This window comes from Cajanus cajan, chromosome 1 (assembly GCF_000230855.2).
Source record: "Cajanus cajan strain Asha chromosome 1, NIPB_CcT2T_4, whole genome shotgun sequence".
Lineage (NCBI taxonomy): Eukaryota > Viridiplantae > Streptophyta > Magnoliopsida > Fabales > Fabaceae > Cajanus > Cajanus cajan.
The window spans coordinates 84699038-84715851 of NC_138517.1; the positions used below are offsets into that span (position 1 = coordinate 84699038).

At 31.4% G+C, this 16814-nt stretch overlaps 2 protein-coding genes across 2 annotated transcripts; one reads left to right on the plus strand and one right to left on the minus strand.

The window, feature by feature from the left end:
* Positions 1-783: 783 nt before the first annotated feature.
* On the minus strand, positions 784-2490 carry LOC109815318 (uncharacterized). The gene has a single exon (XM_020380010.3). The coding sequence runs from the start codon at positions 2441-2443 to the stop codon at positions 1043-1045; it is 1401 nt and encodes a 466-aa protein (XP_020235599.2). The 5' UTR covers positions 2444-2490; the 3' UTR covers positions 784-1042.
* Positions 2491-11269: 8779 nt separating this feature from the next.
* Positions 11270-12279, plus strand: LOC109815301 (cotton fiber protein). Its single transcript, XM_020379982.3, has one exon. The coding sequence runs from the start codon at positions 11366-11368 to the stop codon at positions 12143-12145; it is 780 nt and encodes a 259-aa protein (XP_020235571.2). The 5' UTR covers positions 11270-11365; the 3' UTR covers positions 12146-12279.
* Positions 12280-16814: the final 4535 nt, after the last annotated feature.

Sequence of the window (16814 nt, forward strand, 5' to 3'; positions counted from 1 at the left end):
TGGCAAACATTCATTTAGTTGTGCCTTGGTAGCTTTTGAATAATAGGCCAACACATCATCTAGGGCCTCTTAGAACGAGTTACATACTACACATAGGAGATGGCAGAGTTGACCCAAAAATATAGAGATTGAAATACCAATTTGTAAGATTACCTTTTTACTAATTTCATTGCCACAAATTTTCAATTGATTGTTTCATATCTCAAATTGCCATTTCGTGTGACACATAACTACATATGAAATAATATAATAATAAAAATCTAGCGTAAACTATAAATTAATTTACACCATTATATAAAACAACCCTGCAGAACACATAAATAGGTGATGGATGAGAAGTGAGAACAAGGAGAAACGGTGCATTCACTTTTTCTTTTTATTTTTTCCTGTGTTGTGTTAAAACTTTGCAAGTTGCAGGTAAAGATTGGGAATTTCTTACAAGATTCTCTGTGTCTCCCTCTCTGCCAAAACGAGTTCTGAGGTGTGCATCTTTTTTTTTTTATTTTTATTTTATTTTAAATTTTTATGTTGGCATAGTAACAAGGGTGGTTGCAGCATGCTCATTTATACCAGACACCGACAGTAAGTACTGTGTTCCTACCACTCTTTCTAAAGGCTGCTACAGACAACAACACTCGGAGGGTAGGACTTGGGAGTTAAGAGGTAGCTTTTCCCAAAAAATACAAAAAATCAAACACAAAAGTCCAAACGTGAATCTCTTACTTTCACCATTTCATGCATATGCAAGCACACCTATTCAATGAAGCCGCTAATAAGCATTACTTAAAAAGTTAAAACTGCATGCATTTTTTTATGTGAATAATGTAATTTCCATGGACATCACATCACCAACAAGAACAGTAGAACAATACCTATTATACGACTATGTCTATGAATGCAGTTTAATGTAGATAATATACGAGTAAAGATATTTATAAAATACATTCCAAGTGTCACAAAAACAAATTTAGGAAAGAAAGGGTAAAATTTAAAACCAAGGTAAACAGGATGACTTGTAGATCCAACCATGATAAGGGACTAATCAGCAAAAATAGAAACTTGCTCCCAAGGTAAGCAGGATGAGTTGTAAATCCAGCCATGATGAGCTTGAACTTATGTTGCTCTGGTACAAAGATGGCTTGATTCCTGCTGGATCTTCTGGTGGTTCTTCAGCAAAAGATTTGCCACTTTTTGGTTTCATGTTTGCACAATAGGGGATTTCCAAATATGAAGACACGTTCTTCTTGTTTGGCTGATCACTGATGCAAAGTTCAGTGTTTCCTCTCACATCCAACCTTTTACCAAGTTTTCCAATGAACTCATCAGGGAGCTGAAGAACTCCATTCAGCATGTTGTGGCTGATGTTAAGTTGGTCTAAGTTTTGGAGCAAGCCAAGATTTGGAGGAACTGATCCACTGAGGCTATTGTTGTCTAGGGAGAGAGCTGTAAGGTTCTTCAAGGATGAGAAAGAATTGGGTATGGAGCCAATCAACCCACAACCTGAGAAGCTCATTGACTTCAGCTTGCAAAGGTTCCCTATGAAGTGGGGTATCTCTGATTTGATGGGGTTGTCATCAATGAGAAAATATTCTAAAAGCTCTAAATTTGACAAGGTTTCCGGAATAGGTCCACCAATGAAATTATGACTCAAATCAAGCAAGACTAACCTCTTGAGGTTTCCTAAATCAGGAGGTATTTTTCCATTTAGCCTGTTTGAGCTCAAATCCATCTTCTGAAGAAGTTGAAGTTGTCCAATAGAACAAGGCAAGTTCCCTTCAATTTCATTCCAACTTAGGTCCAAAATGGCAATACTTTTCAAATCTCCAATTTCCTTGGGGATTTGACCACTGAAGTTATTATAACTCAGGTCAAGTTGCTCCAAACTCACCAAACCACCAATTTGCCTTGGAATGTTTCCCTGGAAGCTGTTCTGGGAAAGGCTAAGAACTCTAAGTCTAGTAGCACTTCCCAAACTTGGAGGTATTTCTCCAGAGAGTGATGGATTAGACTGCAAAGCAAGGTGTTCCAAGGTGGAGAAAGGACCAAAGAGAGTTGAGGGTAGAGTGATTGGTGAAGCAACAAAACAGTTGAAAATTGAAAGTGTTTTCAAATAAGTGAGTTTGAGCAAGGAGTGAGATAGGTATGAAGAGGATTTGCAAGGTGGGGAGAGTATATCGGGACCAATGTGGATCTTTGTGACATGAAAGATTGGTGTCTCATCGCTAACTTCACACTCAACTCCAGGCCATGGTGTGTCAGTGCATGGTTGAGGGTGTGCTTGGGCCCAGTCAGGGTCATCAACAAGAGCTTCCATCACTTCAAACAACCCCAATAACTCCTCTTCTTCCATTTCCATTTCTTCCCCATGTGCCTTGCTCCTCATTCCTATCATTTCACAAGAAAACAAAAGGAAACCAACAAGGAGAAGAGAGAGAGAGGCCATTTGAGACAATGTGTGTGAGAGAGTGAGACTACTAGTACTACTTGAAGCTCAATCTAAGACAAAGTAACAAAATGGAGTTGCAAAGAGTGGTGGCTTGGAGGAAAATGAAAAGGACAAGATCCACTTTCTCTATATAAGGTTTCTTGAATAGAGTTGATGGCAAAGGAGAAGAATGTAAAGGGGACCTTAAGCATCTCATTTTTGTGTCAGCCTTTGGGTTCCCAAATTTGCAATTGTGAGTATGACAGTGTTAGTTTGCATGGAAAAGGGAAAGACAAATGGATTACTATAAAAGGTAATATACATTTCCAGAACAGTTTAATGGTTGGTTAATGCAGATAAATGCATAGCATTGAAAAGACATGACTTTGTGCGCCTGCAACAAAGGTAAAGTAAAAGGAGGGATCATCAACTCAGATCTACACCTACATTCTTTCTCTCTTCAATCCATCAACTTATGCAATCCAAGCTTTTTCAGTTTTTGAAGTACCCACGTCAAAAAAAACTTCATCAACTGCTATTCTTTACCCTTTCCTCAGTACTATTATCAATTACTGTCTTCCTTGTTCTACGGTACGTAATTTATCAATTTTATTTGGATTTAGTTACACTTTTTTCCTAATTTAGTAGGTGGATAATTTTGGTCTCCATGATTGATAAATGGGTAATTTCAGTTTCACCATCCAATTTTTAACATATGTGATGATGTTAAAGGGGACCATTTGTATCACATGAATAAAGTGATACTGTTTTTTTTTTTTTTTTTTTTAATTTTTAATTTTTTTTATTTAATATCTTATTAACGTACTTCATAAATTATTAAATATTATATATTGAACATTCTATTATAAACAAATATTTTCATAATGACTTTTTTTCTTCCAATAATTATGTTTAACTTATAAAATACTCGTATAATGCTTGAGAAATTAGGTACAATCACACAATGTGTTGGATTTTTAGTTTGGAGAAGAAAACCTACATTCATTTAGAAACTTATTTTCACATACTTCTTCATTTAATTACTTAGAATTGTGTCTTATCAATACAATAAACATACACTGAAGGCATGTTTTGTTTTGTTGTCACGTCCGGACACTCCATTAAATGAAAAAACTATGTGAGATAGTTTTTCTGTTGAATGGAACTTTGGAATTCATATTCTTGTTAAAACAAATACGCTATAAATAATTAGTTTGAGTATAATTAAATTTATTTTTCTTAAATAAGGTTTTAGTAAAACAAATTATTAAAAATGATCACTCAAGTTTTCTAATAAAGACTATCATTTAATGGTAAAAATGTGTTTAATTTTGTTTATTTTGATATAAAATTTTCAACTAAAAAGCAACTATTTCACTAAAAATATCAATTAGTCAAAGATGCATATAGGGCCATCTTATAATAATCTTACGAATTTCAAATTGTTTTACCATATTAGTAAGTTTTTAAATATTTTTGAGAATTTTTAATTAAATTCCTGAAAAGATTTATAATTAGATCTTAATCTTTTATAATATTTGTAATTGAGATTCAAAAGTTAGTAGAACCATAACAAAATTCAAAAACTTAATTACAAAAACTTTAAAAGGTAAGAATACCCAATTAAAAAAATGATGATCGAGTATGTTTGAATAAAGAGTTATTATAAGAATGAATATGTTTAATGTAATGATATTGTTCAATTTAAATGATGCTTATTTTTTTTAATGCGTGAATATCATGTAAAATTGTAAAAGTATTAAATGTTATGAGATGTATTTTTAGACTAAATGCTTAAGGGGAATGATAATCCTAACTTGAATTATGAAAAAGAAAAAGAATTTTTTTTTCATCTCCTTTAAGAAACGAAAGTAACGAAAATTTTAATGAATGATGATACTTACAAGTTTTAATCAATGTATGGATGATATCTCATAATGCTATTTTTATGCATATTATGAATGAATTTTAAAATTCAAATGAATGCATGTATGAATAGATATTTTTTGTGAGTATTATTTAATTTAAAAAGAAACACGAGATATGATAAAAGTAAAAGAAGAAAAATGATGAGCAATATGAAAAAAATATGTATATATTTGCTTTTTTTAATGCACATGTTATTTTTGAATGCAAAGATAAGACACTTCTCCATTTATGACTTACAAGGATTTTCCTAAAGTTGACGGTTCTGTGGCCATTAATGTGTTCCTCCCTCTAAGTAGTTTTGGGATCCTAAGATAGGTTTCTATAGCCAAAGGTTTTACCTCAAAATATTAAACGCAAAAATAAGTAAATTATTATAAGTGATAATATCATCAAGAAAAAACCAAATTCTAGGTGAGGTCTTTGTGATAATCAAACAATATGTATATCGAGAAAGTTATCACTACTCAATCTCTTTCTATCCTAAGTTGCATTTAGGTTTGGATATATGATTTCGCTCATGAAAATGTGAAAAAACATGTAAATGAAGTGTGTGAAAGGAGCAATTTCTAATCCGTCCAACTTGCAAAATAAATAATACATATATAACAATAGGTCATCTATTTTATGGTTTAAATATATGCAAAATATATTTACAAAACACAAAGAATAATACGTTAATGAAATAAACTATATACAACAAAAATAGACAAAAAAAAAAAGAGAAAACAAAAAAGTGAGATAAACAAATCAAAAGATACAAATAATTTACTTAATTAATTTTGAAAATGCTTGACTCTTGAAAGTTCCAATGGAATCACCATATGTAACAATTAAAGTCACCATGGGACGATGAAAATATATTTTAAAAAATAAGGAATTGTCACCAATGCTTATTTTAAACAAACTATTTATAACTTTTTAAAATATTTACCTCACCTCAAATTAATTAAAATTATAATAAAGAATTATTATCTATTTAATAAGAGAACTTATTTTATTTTAATGAAAATTGAATTTTGTTATAATTATGAAAAAAGAGAATTAATAATATTATTTATCATTATGAACTAAAGAATTTTGATTTGTAATAATTACTTTAAAAGTTATATCAAGGATTGTTTCTAATTAGTTTACAACATAATTTTTTTTACACTTATACGTATAAAATAAACTCTCTTTAAATCTCTTTGTGATTTCTAATCATGTATTGTAGTACACTATACATGACTTCAAATAAGAACACTAGTACTATAGTACACTATATATTGTACTTGAAATCATAAGTTGATTATATAACCTTTTACTAAACACACAATCATGATCTAATTTATTCAACACTATATTAACAACTTCCTGAATGAATAAAGAAACATACTATCTCTTTACATCACAGTTCCAACCAACCTTTTCAATTGACTGAGGACAAGGACATATCTGAGTGACAATATTTTTAAAAATTATGAAATCCCAAAGCTTCGACACTCTAACATAAACCAATTGCTTAGAAAAATATATTAATACAAGTAAAAACATTGGAAAATCATATGTTTATATTGAAATGTACTGTTTCCAACTAATCTATCCACTACCGCAATAGTAGCGATGGAAACTTGGTTGTTGAGACAAAGAAAAGATGTAATGGAAGCAACCTGAAAAATAGGAAATGTTAGACAATTTAATTTGTAGGATGTGAGGAACACTAATACATCGGAAACTAACATTTCCCTCGAACTTTGTTTTATCTGAGATGAAATGTGTGCTCACTCATTGAACTAGAAAGGTAAACAAATGATAAAAAAATATTTTTAAAGAATCAATACAAACTAATGATTAACAAATCAAGAAAACAGGAGTTTTGCGAATAAGAAAATATTGTCACTTATACCGTATGTTACTCCTAGCAGTGGACTTGCATCAAGTTCCAAATACGGAAGGATCCATCTCTTGAACCATAGACAATAATATCATAATAAATTGGATAAAAGACAAATATTACAAATAATACATCACTCTTCACTTTCTGTTGTAGAAAAATCCATAGCTATGCAGAAATGCAAGTAAAACAAAAACATATCACTATTTTGGATGAGAACACGTAGATTTCAAACTTCTTGTGTGCCTAGTCAAAACTCCAAGACACTTCCGTTCTTCAACATCCCATAATTAAATTTATTTGTAAAAAATTAAAATACACCATAAGAACATTAATTTGTAGAAATTTTTTTTTCAAAGAATACCTACTAGTAAAACAACATATTCAATTACAAAACTCAAAATCCATATTCAATTCAAACTCAATAATAATAAAATCAATATCATAATTCCTAATTCCATCTAAATCTTATCAACAAGTTCTGTAACGCAATCCTAAGCTAGTAATCAACAATAGTTCAACTTATACATAACACAATTAATTATAGTTTGATCACCAGAAGCAGTGAGAATTTGTGTATCGTCCTACAAATAATTATAAACCATATCAATACACACACAAAACACTAGAAAACAAACAACTCAAACCGATGACTATTTTATTCAACAAATGAATTGCACGTACCTTAATCCAACAAAGATCAAACACAACACTTTGTTGCGCAACCCAATCCCAAATCTTTATATTATAAGAGAAATTAAAGGATAAGAGAAATAATCCAACAGAAATCAAACATTATTGACTTCTTCCTCTTTATATCTCAAAATTTAAAAAAAAAAAATCTAAAACTAAAAGAACTCTACTAATTAACCGAACAAAATAAAAATGTTATTTTTTTTTGGACAAAAGTTGAACTTTAAAGCATAATATATGTTATATTTAGTTCTTTCTCCTTGTATCTCAAAACTTAACCAATGAAAAATTAAAAGAACTCTACTAATTAACTAGACAAAATTTGAATACTAATTTTTGACAAAAACAAGACTATAAAACATAAGATATGCTAGAAAATAGCCTAGATAAAAGATATTGACATATTTAAAAGTTATTACTGTACATTCTTACTTTAGGAGAATAAATCATATACGCTATCAAAAAATGATATTGGTTATCAAGCAAGTGATAGAGAGAAAAACTCTATTGAAATCTTGGGAAAAACTAGATGTGGGCCACGTGACCTTTATTGGAATGATAATAAAGAATAATATCATCAAGAGACTCAAGAATGTTTTTATGGAAAATTGGGATAAAAATAGTTTCCAAAAATTATATTTTTGAGAATTTTTTTTAAATAGCTACCAAACATCCCATAAGAGTAAATCTTGGTAAAATTACCTCACTCAATAACTCACATTTTATATCAAATTTAAATGATTTAACTGTTAAATTAAAATTTATTAATATATAAATCAAGTTTACAAATTTTTTTAAAAAAAATTAAAAATTATATGATATTTTGTTTCATTAATTCAAATTAATAGATAACTATAAAAGCATTTTATATTTTGATTTAAATTTATATAACAAAGTATCAAATGATTTTTTTTTAATTTGCAGACTAAATTTATGTATTAAGAATTTTTAATTTAATGATTAAATCATTAAAAGTTTTTTATGAATGAAATCTAACCAATTTTATTATTTATTTTTATTAATTTTACATTTTTTAATTTAAAAAAGCATATGTTAATGAACTTGAACAGAAGTCCATCATTCAGACAAACCCAAAATCATGACCTCCTTTCCGGTGATATAGTAGATTAAAACATCAATGAAACATACGAAACCCCATCTTTATCTGTCTGTCTTTGGTGTGTTCCTCTAGTTACTACAAAATTCTATTAAACAAGGTTTTATAATTAAGCACAATCTTTAAGATGATTTGATCACGCAAGAAAGAGATAATTAACCAATTCTAAAACGACAACGCTTTTTTCCAATGTAGTATCCCACGAATTTTTGTTGCCTAACATGGTCGTAATTAAATAAATTAATAAGGATCCAGTGATTTTCAAAACCAGCACCTAAGCACAAGTATGGAAAGCATTTTAAGCATTCGAGCAACAAATTCAAGGATTTTAACATTAATAAAAAACAATTCTAAAAACACTAGATTGATCCTTTATATGTCATATAACCACTAAATCACATGCTTCATTAAGGAACCTTTATTTTACAACTTTTTTTTTTTTTTGGAGTAAAATTTTGAGATCTGTGCCACACAATCTAATGTCACCATCATGGTGTTGGATGTAACTATATTTAAACTCATCAAGCAAAACAAAGGTATTTGCCCTACATGGTAATTAAAAATGATCAAATCAAATGGGGCCCAAATTAAACCCGTGGCTGCTGAAGGAGGTTTTGCCACTTGTTGATCATTTTAAGGTTTCATGCTATACATGTGTTAAGCTTTGAACCTTACACAAACGAAGAGAGTTGTTGGAAAGGACCCACAAACACCATTATATTGCAAGAGTTACGCAGACTTTAGTAAATGATTGCTTGGCTTTTGGTTTTTGTTTATTTGTCATAATTCAGCAATCCTGCGGATAATGATACACCTAGCTAGACAGCATCTATAACTAGTCATCTTGTTTATCATTCATAGGAATCTTAAATTTTCGTTTCATCGCACAAGTGTCGTCTATGTGTAGGTTATTAAATTCACACACGTTCCGACATTTGGTTCAATCATGTTTTAGTTTCACTTTCATGGCTATGGCTACTACTACAAGATTACAGCGGGAAATATCTTTACGAAGTATAATTTCCATATTTTTGAACAGAAAGAGAGTTGTATTGGATAACTAATATTTTTTATTTATTCAATTTAAGTTGGCTTTGGCATATTGCTCAATCTGTATTTTTTTTAGTACTATGGGAATCTGTATTCTAGATTTGCATACAAGTTTAAATATAAATAATCGTCATATTATAAATTTAAAAAAGAATAGAAAACAAGAATCATAGTGAATTCTATAATAGACAAATAGATACATATGATATGAAAGAATATAATAAAATACAAAATATACGCTCATGATCATCAATCTCTTCCTCCATGTACGTATATATGTTCTAGAGAATTCCTCAATCTAATCAAAAAGGCTTCTGTTTATTTTAATGCAAAAAGGGATAAATAAAGACCATACCTACAATCGTAATGAAACAAGCAACTTAATCTTAATAACTCTTTTTTCAGGGGAACTTAATCTTAATATCTTAAAAAATAACTTTTGAGCTAGCAGTATATAAAGTTTGGGTTTGTTGTTAGCATATGAATGTGTTATATCGGTAGTAATTAGACTCTCTACGTTTCACAAGACGATTTAATTTATTTAATTAAGAATGAATCTCATCTAATTTTCGTTACGAATAAAAATCTTTCGAGTCAATGATAAAAGTTAATTTATATTTGTCACAGATTGGGATATCTGAGAAGAAGAAAAAATTAAAATGGATTAGATATGTTTTTGGTCTTCTAAATTTTTTTATCTAATTTTAGTCTCTCAAAAATATTTTTCTTGATTCTAGTCATTTAAATTTATATAATATTTATTTTTAATTCTTTTTTAAACACGATTAACTGTTGTTATTAAATTAGGTCATCTCAGTATCTAAATTATTATTAGTTTTAGTGATATAAATTTTCTTAATCTAAAATGTTAATTATTTTAGGGTTAAGTTAAATTTTAGGATAAAGATTAATTTTACACTTAAAATTTTCTACTATTTACTCTAAAACGTAGGTATATATTTTTTATTAATTCTTTTTTTACTTAAACAAAGACTCTCCCAATTAAATTTCAAAATTTTGATTTTCGATGATACTTTTTCACCTTCTGCAACTCTCAAAACTTTCAACATGCAAATTATCTTAAACAACACTAAGGGTGAAAGCTAAATAGAAAAACAAAAAATAAAATAAATCACTACTAGAACCTCATGTTTGGGTTCAAGAATGAATAGTTGAAAATTTTTAAATGAAATTAATTTTTATCCTAAAACTTAACTTAATCTTAAAATAATTAATATTTTAAATTAAAATTTTTCATGTTAATAAAACTGATGATACTTTAAGTAATGGGGTGACCTATTTTAATAAGAAAAATTAATGGTGTTTAAAAATTAATTAAAAATAGATATTATATAAATTTAGATGACTAAAATTAAGAATTTTTTTTTTTTGAGAATTAATACTAAGTAGAGTCAATTTTTAAAGGATAAAAACATATTTTTAAAAAAAAGTATGAATGTGTTATATCTTTGACGAATTATTAAATTATTTATCAAAGACATGATAATCCGTGAATCAACACTTGATTTGCGGCCATTGTGTTTTGCGTTTGAACAATCAATGCTAACTTATCATGACGTTATGACATTTTGACTTCCTCTTGTTTCCAAATTTCTTTTCATTTTCATGCATAATAAATTTTAGTTTGCATAGCTATCATGCAAAATAATTGAGAGAAAACTGAGCTGAAAGGATACCCAAAACTATAGACCAAAAGGTATCTATATCCATTTTGATAGTTAAACTCAGATATTTGTATCTATTTTATAGATATAATGCCAATTGTACCTATAATTTCTCTTCCTTGTGAATAATATAATGTTGAATACATCAAGTTTTATATATGGTTGAATTATCATATTCATGATTCATCTCCGTGAATTTAGTGGGTATATGTGTCTGCTTTAACATAACTATGATCATTAAGACAACTGTATAATACTGATGAAATCAAGATTCAACTGATCATAGGGTTTAAATTATTCACTAAATTAGCTGGCACATTTTTGTTCAATATTTTATTGTATCATGATTCAAATGATATATGAAGGGAAATAAAACTTGCCAACCTGAGAGTGAAGGGTATATTTGTATTTGTAGTGGATCAATCATTTGATACTAATCATGAATCAAATATTGCGCACATATATATATATATATATATATATAAGCTCTACACTTCTCATTTGAACTCCCACCAAACCTCAAGTTTATAAACACTCTAAAATAAGCCTCATCACACAAGCTTCACACTCCTGTCACTTCCCTAGCCTCCTGCATGGCCAAACCACTATATCTAGAGGAAGAGTACTACAAACCAAAAGAGTATGTATCTACATACCCTAAAGCAAAAAGTCTATCCTTCCTTGCCTCTATTTTCTCTCTTTTCATCTACATATGTATCTTTTATACCTTCAACCTATCTCCCTATTCCCTCCTCAACAACAACATCTTTTGGTTTTTCATGTCCAACACCCTCATCCTCATCATTGCTGTTGACTATGGAGCATTCTCTTCTTCCAAACAGAAACAAGATCTCTATGAAGAGTATGTGCAGCATAGTCAAGCCAGAAACTATGTCTCCTCATATGATGCAAAAGTTGATAAACAATGCATTATTCCCAAACAAAAGCTAGGTAGTCATAAGCTGTTAGAGGAGAAGAAAGAAACTATCTCTTTTCAAAATATCCCTGAACGTGTACTTGAAATCGTGGCACTAAATCAACCTAAGAAACCTAGTGGGTGCTCCAATGAGAAAAAACCAACACTTCATAACTTGCAAGTAGGTGATGGTAGTGAAAATTTTGTGGAGAAAGCAATCCCTGCAAGAATTTACCGACGAAGTAAATCTGATAGACATAATAGAGCCAAGCATGTGGTGCATGAGGCGAGGGTGAACAAGGTGAAAAAGTCAGAGACTATGAAGGTTGAAGCAAGTGTTGAGGAAGAAAATAATGAGTTTTCCATTATGTCAAATGAGGATCTTAATAGAAGGATTGAGGAGTTTATTCAGAAATTCAATAGGCAGATTAGATCTCAGGCAACTAGAGATGTTTAGAAGGTCTACCAAAAGTGCGTTAGAATGTATAGAGTAATAATTATGAATTATGTTAAAAAAAATTATAGAGGAATGTTCCAAACTGTCCTTGTTTTAAATGTTGAATAGCTTAGTCTTAATTATCTTTTCTCTGATACATGGTATATAATCTAACATATTTCTATTGACTATTTATTTTGGAGGGTGTACACCTTTAATTTCGTCTAATTACCACTCCTTTTATCCTTTTTCATAAAGATATATACCATAAAAAGAAATCATTAGTAGAAAAATGGAGAATTAAATAAACTGATAATAACCTTCTATCTGTAGAAATCAAATTGTGGCCACATATGGATATATTGGACTTGTGTGACAAATCTGCAATATTAATATAACCATATATTGAGGGCCTTATCTATATTAGGCGTACATCTTTATTGTGGATTCGTGTTAAAGGTGAAAGCAACTGTTGAACCAACAATTAGGATTTGTATGTACGTACTGTGTACAATTAAGATGGGTGTACACTGTGAGACGGCTTTAATTAGGATTTGTTGATGTTACAGTTTCGGTTTTTAAAGAGGTTATTACTGTCTTGCAAGCTACTCCAGAACAGTTCACAACCGTGGTGACACAGCAACATGGTAGTAACGCCACCACTTTTACCGTCGTTTTGTTTTGTTTTGTTTTTTTTTTTTTTCTTTTCTGTAACCACTATTATTATCATTATTTTTTTTATGTCACCACTATTATTATCATCTTATATCTTATATGACAGTTGTAGCAACAATAACAATAATAGCGACCGTAATAATAGTAACAGTGATAATTGTAAAGATAATAATAATAATAATTATTATTATTATTATTGTGCAATAATCTTGGTCAAGTCAAGTTGATTACCTTTATCTTGCCCAATTTACCTAAGCCAATATTTTAAACTGGAAAACTTTCCTCCAAATGCAGCTACCTTAGGACATCATCGGCCCATATGATAAACTGTTGATAGGATTCACTAGCCACATGATCAACACATGAGGTTACATAGAGCTCCTAACCAAGTTCAGAGAGGACGAACATGTCAAGCCAGTAAACATTAAATATTTACTAACGGACATAGCCACCCCACATAATCCTCGATCTGGATATGAAGACAGTCGCCCAACATCGACCAACGAGTTGGAAGACCTTCAAGTTAGCCCAAACCTGACCATGTAACCAAGATTGGCAAATAATTTTCCCCTGTCACACGTTTGGGCATTATCCAAACCTTACTTAAAAATGTTAACCTCTTCGCTTGGAATAGTGTCGATATGCCATGGATCAACCCGATTTCATATGCATAAACTTTTTATCTCCAAGCAAGCAAAACCAATTACCTAGAGAAAATGAAAACTTGGTGAAGAAAGGCACCTCCCAACGAAATAGGAAGTCACGAGACTCAAAGTTATTGATTTTATCATAAAAGTCACATTAACAATGTGGCTCACCAATGTCATAATGGTCAAAAGGATGAATGAAAAATAGCTCATGTGCATTGATTACATTGACTTAAACCAGACTTGCTCAAAATATGTCTACCTGCTCCCCAACATTGATCTCCTTGTTGATAGTGTTTTTGGCCACCAATTGCTCCGCTTTCTAGATGCTTACTTCGAGTACAACTAGATCATGATGTACCTACCCAACAAGGAAAAGATAGCCTTTATCACTGGCAATGTCAAGTATTGCTATACAATAATGCCCTTCACCTAAAAAATGCTAGGGCAACATGCTAAAGATTGATAGACAAGATCTTCCGAGAAAAAATTGGTCTCAATATGGATGTCTACGTTCACGACATGGTCATAAAATCCACACAATTTGACCATTATGTCACTGATCTAGCTAAAATCCTAGCTCAAATTAATAAGCACAATATGCGCCTCAATTTGGAAAAGTGTACTTTTGGAGTTCATGGGGAAAATTCCTAGGTTTCATGCTCACCCACAGAGGCATTGAAGCCAACCCTAACAAATGTGAAAACTTTATCAATATAAGAAGTCCAAAAATAGTAGAAGAAATATAAAAATTAACCGAAAGACCAGTGTCACTAGCTCGTTTTCTCCTTAACATGGCCCAAAAATCCAAACACTTTTTCAACCTTCTAAAAAAATTTGACAAAATTCACTTGGGGCGATCCCTGTGAAGAAGCATTTAGACACTTAAAGTCCTTCCTTGCAACACCACCTATATTGTGCATACCAACGCAAGGATTACCCCTCCTCTTATGACCTAATCCAAGAAGATAACAAACAACAACCGGTGTACTTCATTAGCAGAACCCACCATAAAGGATAAATCAAATACCAAGTCATTAAGAAACTCATACTCACCCTGATCACAATAGCTCCCTATCTATGATGATACTTCCAAAGTCACCAAGTGGTATTCAAAAATAACTACCCAATAAAGCAAATATTAAGGAAACCCAAGCTTGTTGGCCAAATGATAGCTTGGTCAATTGAGATATCAAAATACAACCTTAGTTATGAACAACGAGGACCCATGAAGTCATAATGTCTTACCAACTTCGTAGCAGAACTCATACCCACACCCACAGCAAAGAACGACTAATGGACCCTAAGAGTAGATAACTCATTTAGTAAGAATAGTAATGGTGCAAGCTTGATTCTGGAGAACGACGATGAAATTATGCATGAGTAATCTGTCAGGTTCAGATTCAAAACATCCAACAATTAGGTTGAGTATGAAGCCTTCGCCTCGCTCACAAGATCAATATCAAAAAATTGAAGTGTTATAGCGACTCCTAGTTGGTCACTAGACAAATACTCGAGATATACCAAACAAAAGATCTTCAATTAAAAAATATATTATCTACTCGCCAAAGCACTTAGCTGAATTCAAGGAGTTTGAAATCATTCATATATCGTGAGAATAAAACGCTTGGGTTGATCTCCTCTTAAAACTAGCAAGCACAAAGAAGTTAGGACAATACAAAACAATCATATAAGAAACTATTGTTTCACCTAGTATCAACACTATTAGCAGTATTAACATTGTCGAACCCGTCAACAAAGAATGGATGGTGCCAATTTGGGATTACCACACAACGAGTAAACTCCCTGTCAAGTCGACCGAGTCTTGAAGGCTAAAACTACAATCATATTGATATGTTGTTATAACCAACAAACTCTTCAGAAAAGGACACACTTTTCCCCTGCTAAAATGCCTCAATAAAGAACAGGCAAACTATGTACTATGAGAGATACATGAAGGCATTTGTGGAATGCACTTAGGCACCACGATAATGGAGACAATGATGCTTCGAGCAAGATATTACTACCTAATCACCTGAGTTGACTACCAAACCTTTACTAAGAAATGCCCAACCTGCCAACAATTTGGCACACTCACACGCCAACGGATAGAAGAACTCCATAGCATTCACTCTCATTGGCCCTTCGCAATATGGGGAATTAGATATTGAGACCTTTTCCTAGTAGTTAAAGGACAAGTCAAATTTCTCATAGTCGCCATCAATTACTTCACCAAATGGATTGAAGTCGAATCACTAGCAACGATAATTGCAAACAATATCCAAAAGTTCTCATGGAAAAACATGATCTATAGATATGACCTTCCACAAGCCATAGCCACTAACAATGGACAACAATTCATACACAACAAATTCAAAGACTTCCTTAGAGAACTTGACATCTTAAACAAGTTATCATCAGTCGAGCACCCACAAGCTAACGGTCAAGCTAAGGTAGCCAAGAAAGTTATCATGAACAAGCATAGGACATGCCTCGGACCCTCCAAAGGAGCATGGCTAGATGAACTCCTTAATATACTCTAGGCATACCATTGACCTCCCCAATCAACTACTAAGGAAACATCTTTTAGCTTGGCATTCGGCATCAATGCCATGATGCTAGTCAAACTCGGAAAACCCTCCTATAAACGATTTCATTTCCAACCCACGATTAATGAGGAGAACATGAATATTGAACTTGACATTGTCGACAAGAGAAAAGGGGAAAATCAACGAGGTAACAAGCAAACAAAGGATAAATAGCTAACTAATATGTCACAATCAACCACAAGGAAATGCATAAAACCTTAAACAAACAGATTAGTGTACCTGATATAAATGAATTTCTTTTGATTTGCTAAATGCTTCAACAAAAGGCATGCTCCAAGAGTCAATCATTGTCTCTCAAGGATACTTAGAAATGAATTTATTGCAGCAATAGTAAGCCAAAACCAAACCAAAAGATTGTTACCATCAAACATACTAAACAATGCAAAGAACATAAATCTAGTTCCTTAATTACTTGTAATCCAATTGAAAGGTGTACAGGGCGCGTCTTTAGGGGGGAGGTCATGCCATGATTGTAGCAATATAAGACAATTGCTATAAAAGAACCAAGAATTAAAAGGTGTACAAGCTCTTGTGTTTGACTTCAAATGCAATTTCTAAGCAAACAAACTCTTGCATTCATAACATGAACTTTCAACTTCACACGCAATTTTTTAGGGAACTTGCTCTTATGTCTGAGTTCATGCACGATTTCCAAGCAAATAAACTCTCACATTCTTGTACAATGTTCTTGTGTGATTTCTGAGCAAACAAGCACTCACACGCATGCAATTTCCAAACAAACAAACTCTCGCATTTCTC

What these genes read in the sequence shown, in the direction of transcription:
- LOC109815301 (XM_020379982.3), top strand. Translation starts at nt 11,366, where the DNA reads ATGGCCAAACCACTATATCTAGAGGAAGAGTACTACAAACCAAAAGAG.
- LOC109815318 (XM_020380010.3), bottom strand. Translation starts at nt 2,443, where the DNA reads ATGGCCTCTCTCTCTCTTCTCCTTGTTGGTTTCCTTTTGTTTTCTTGT.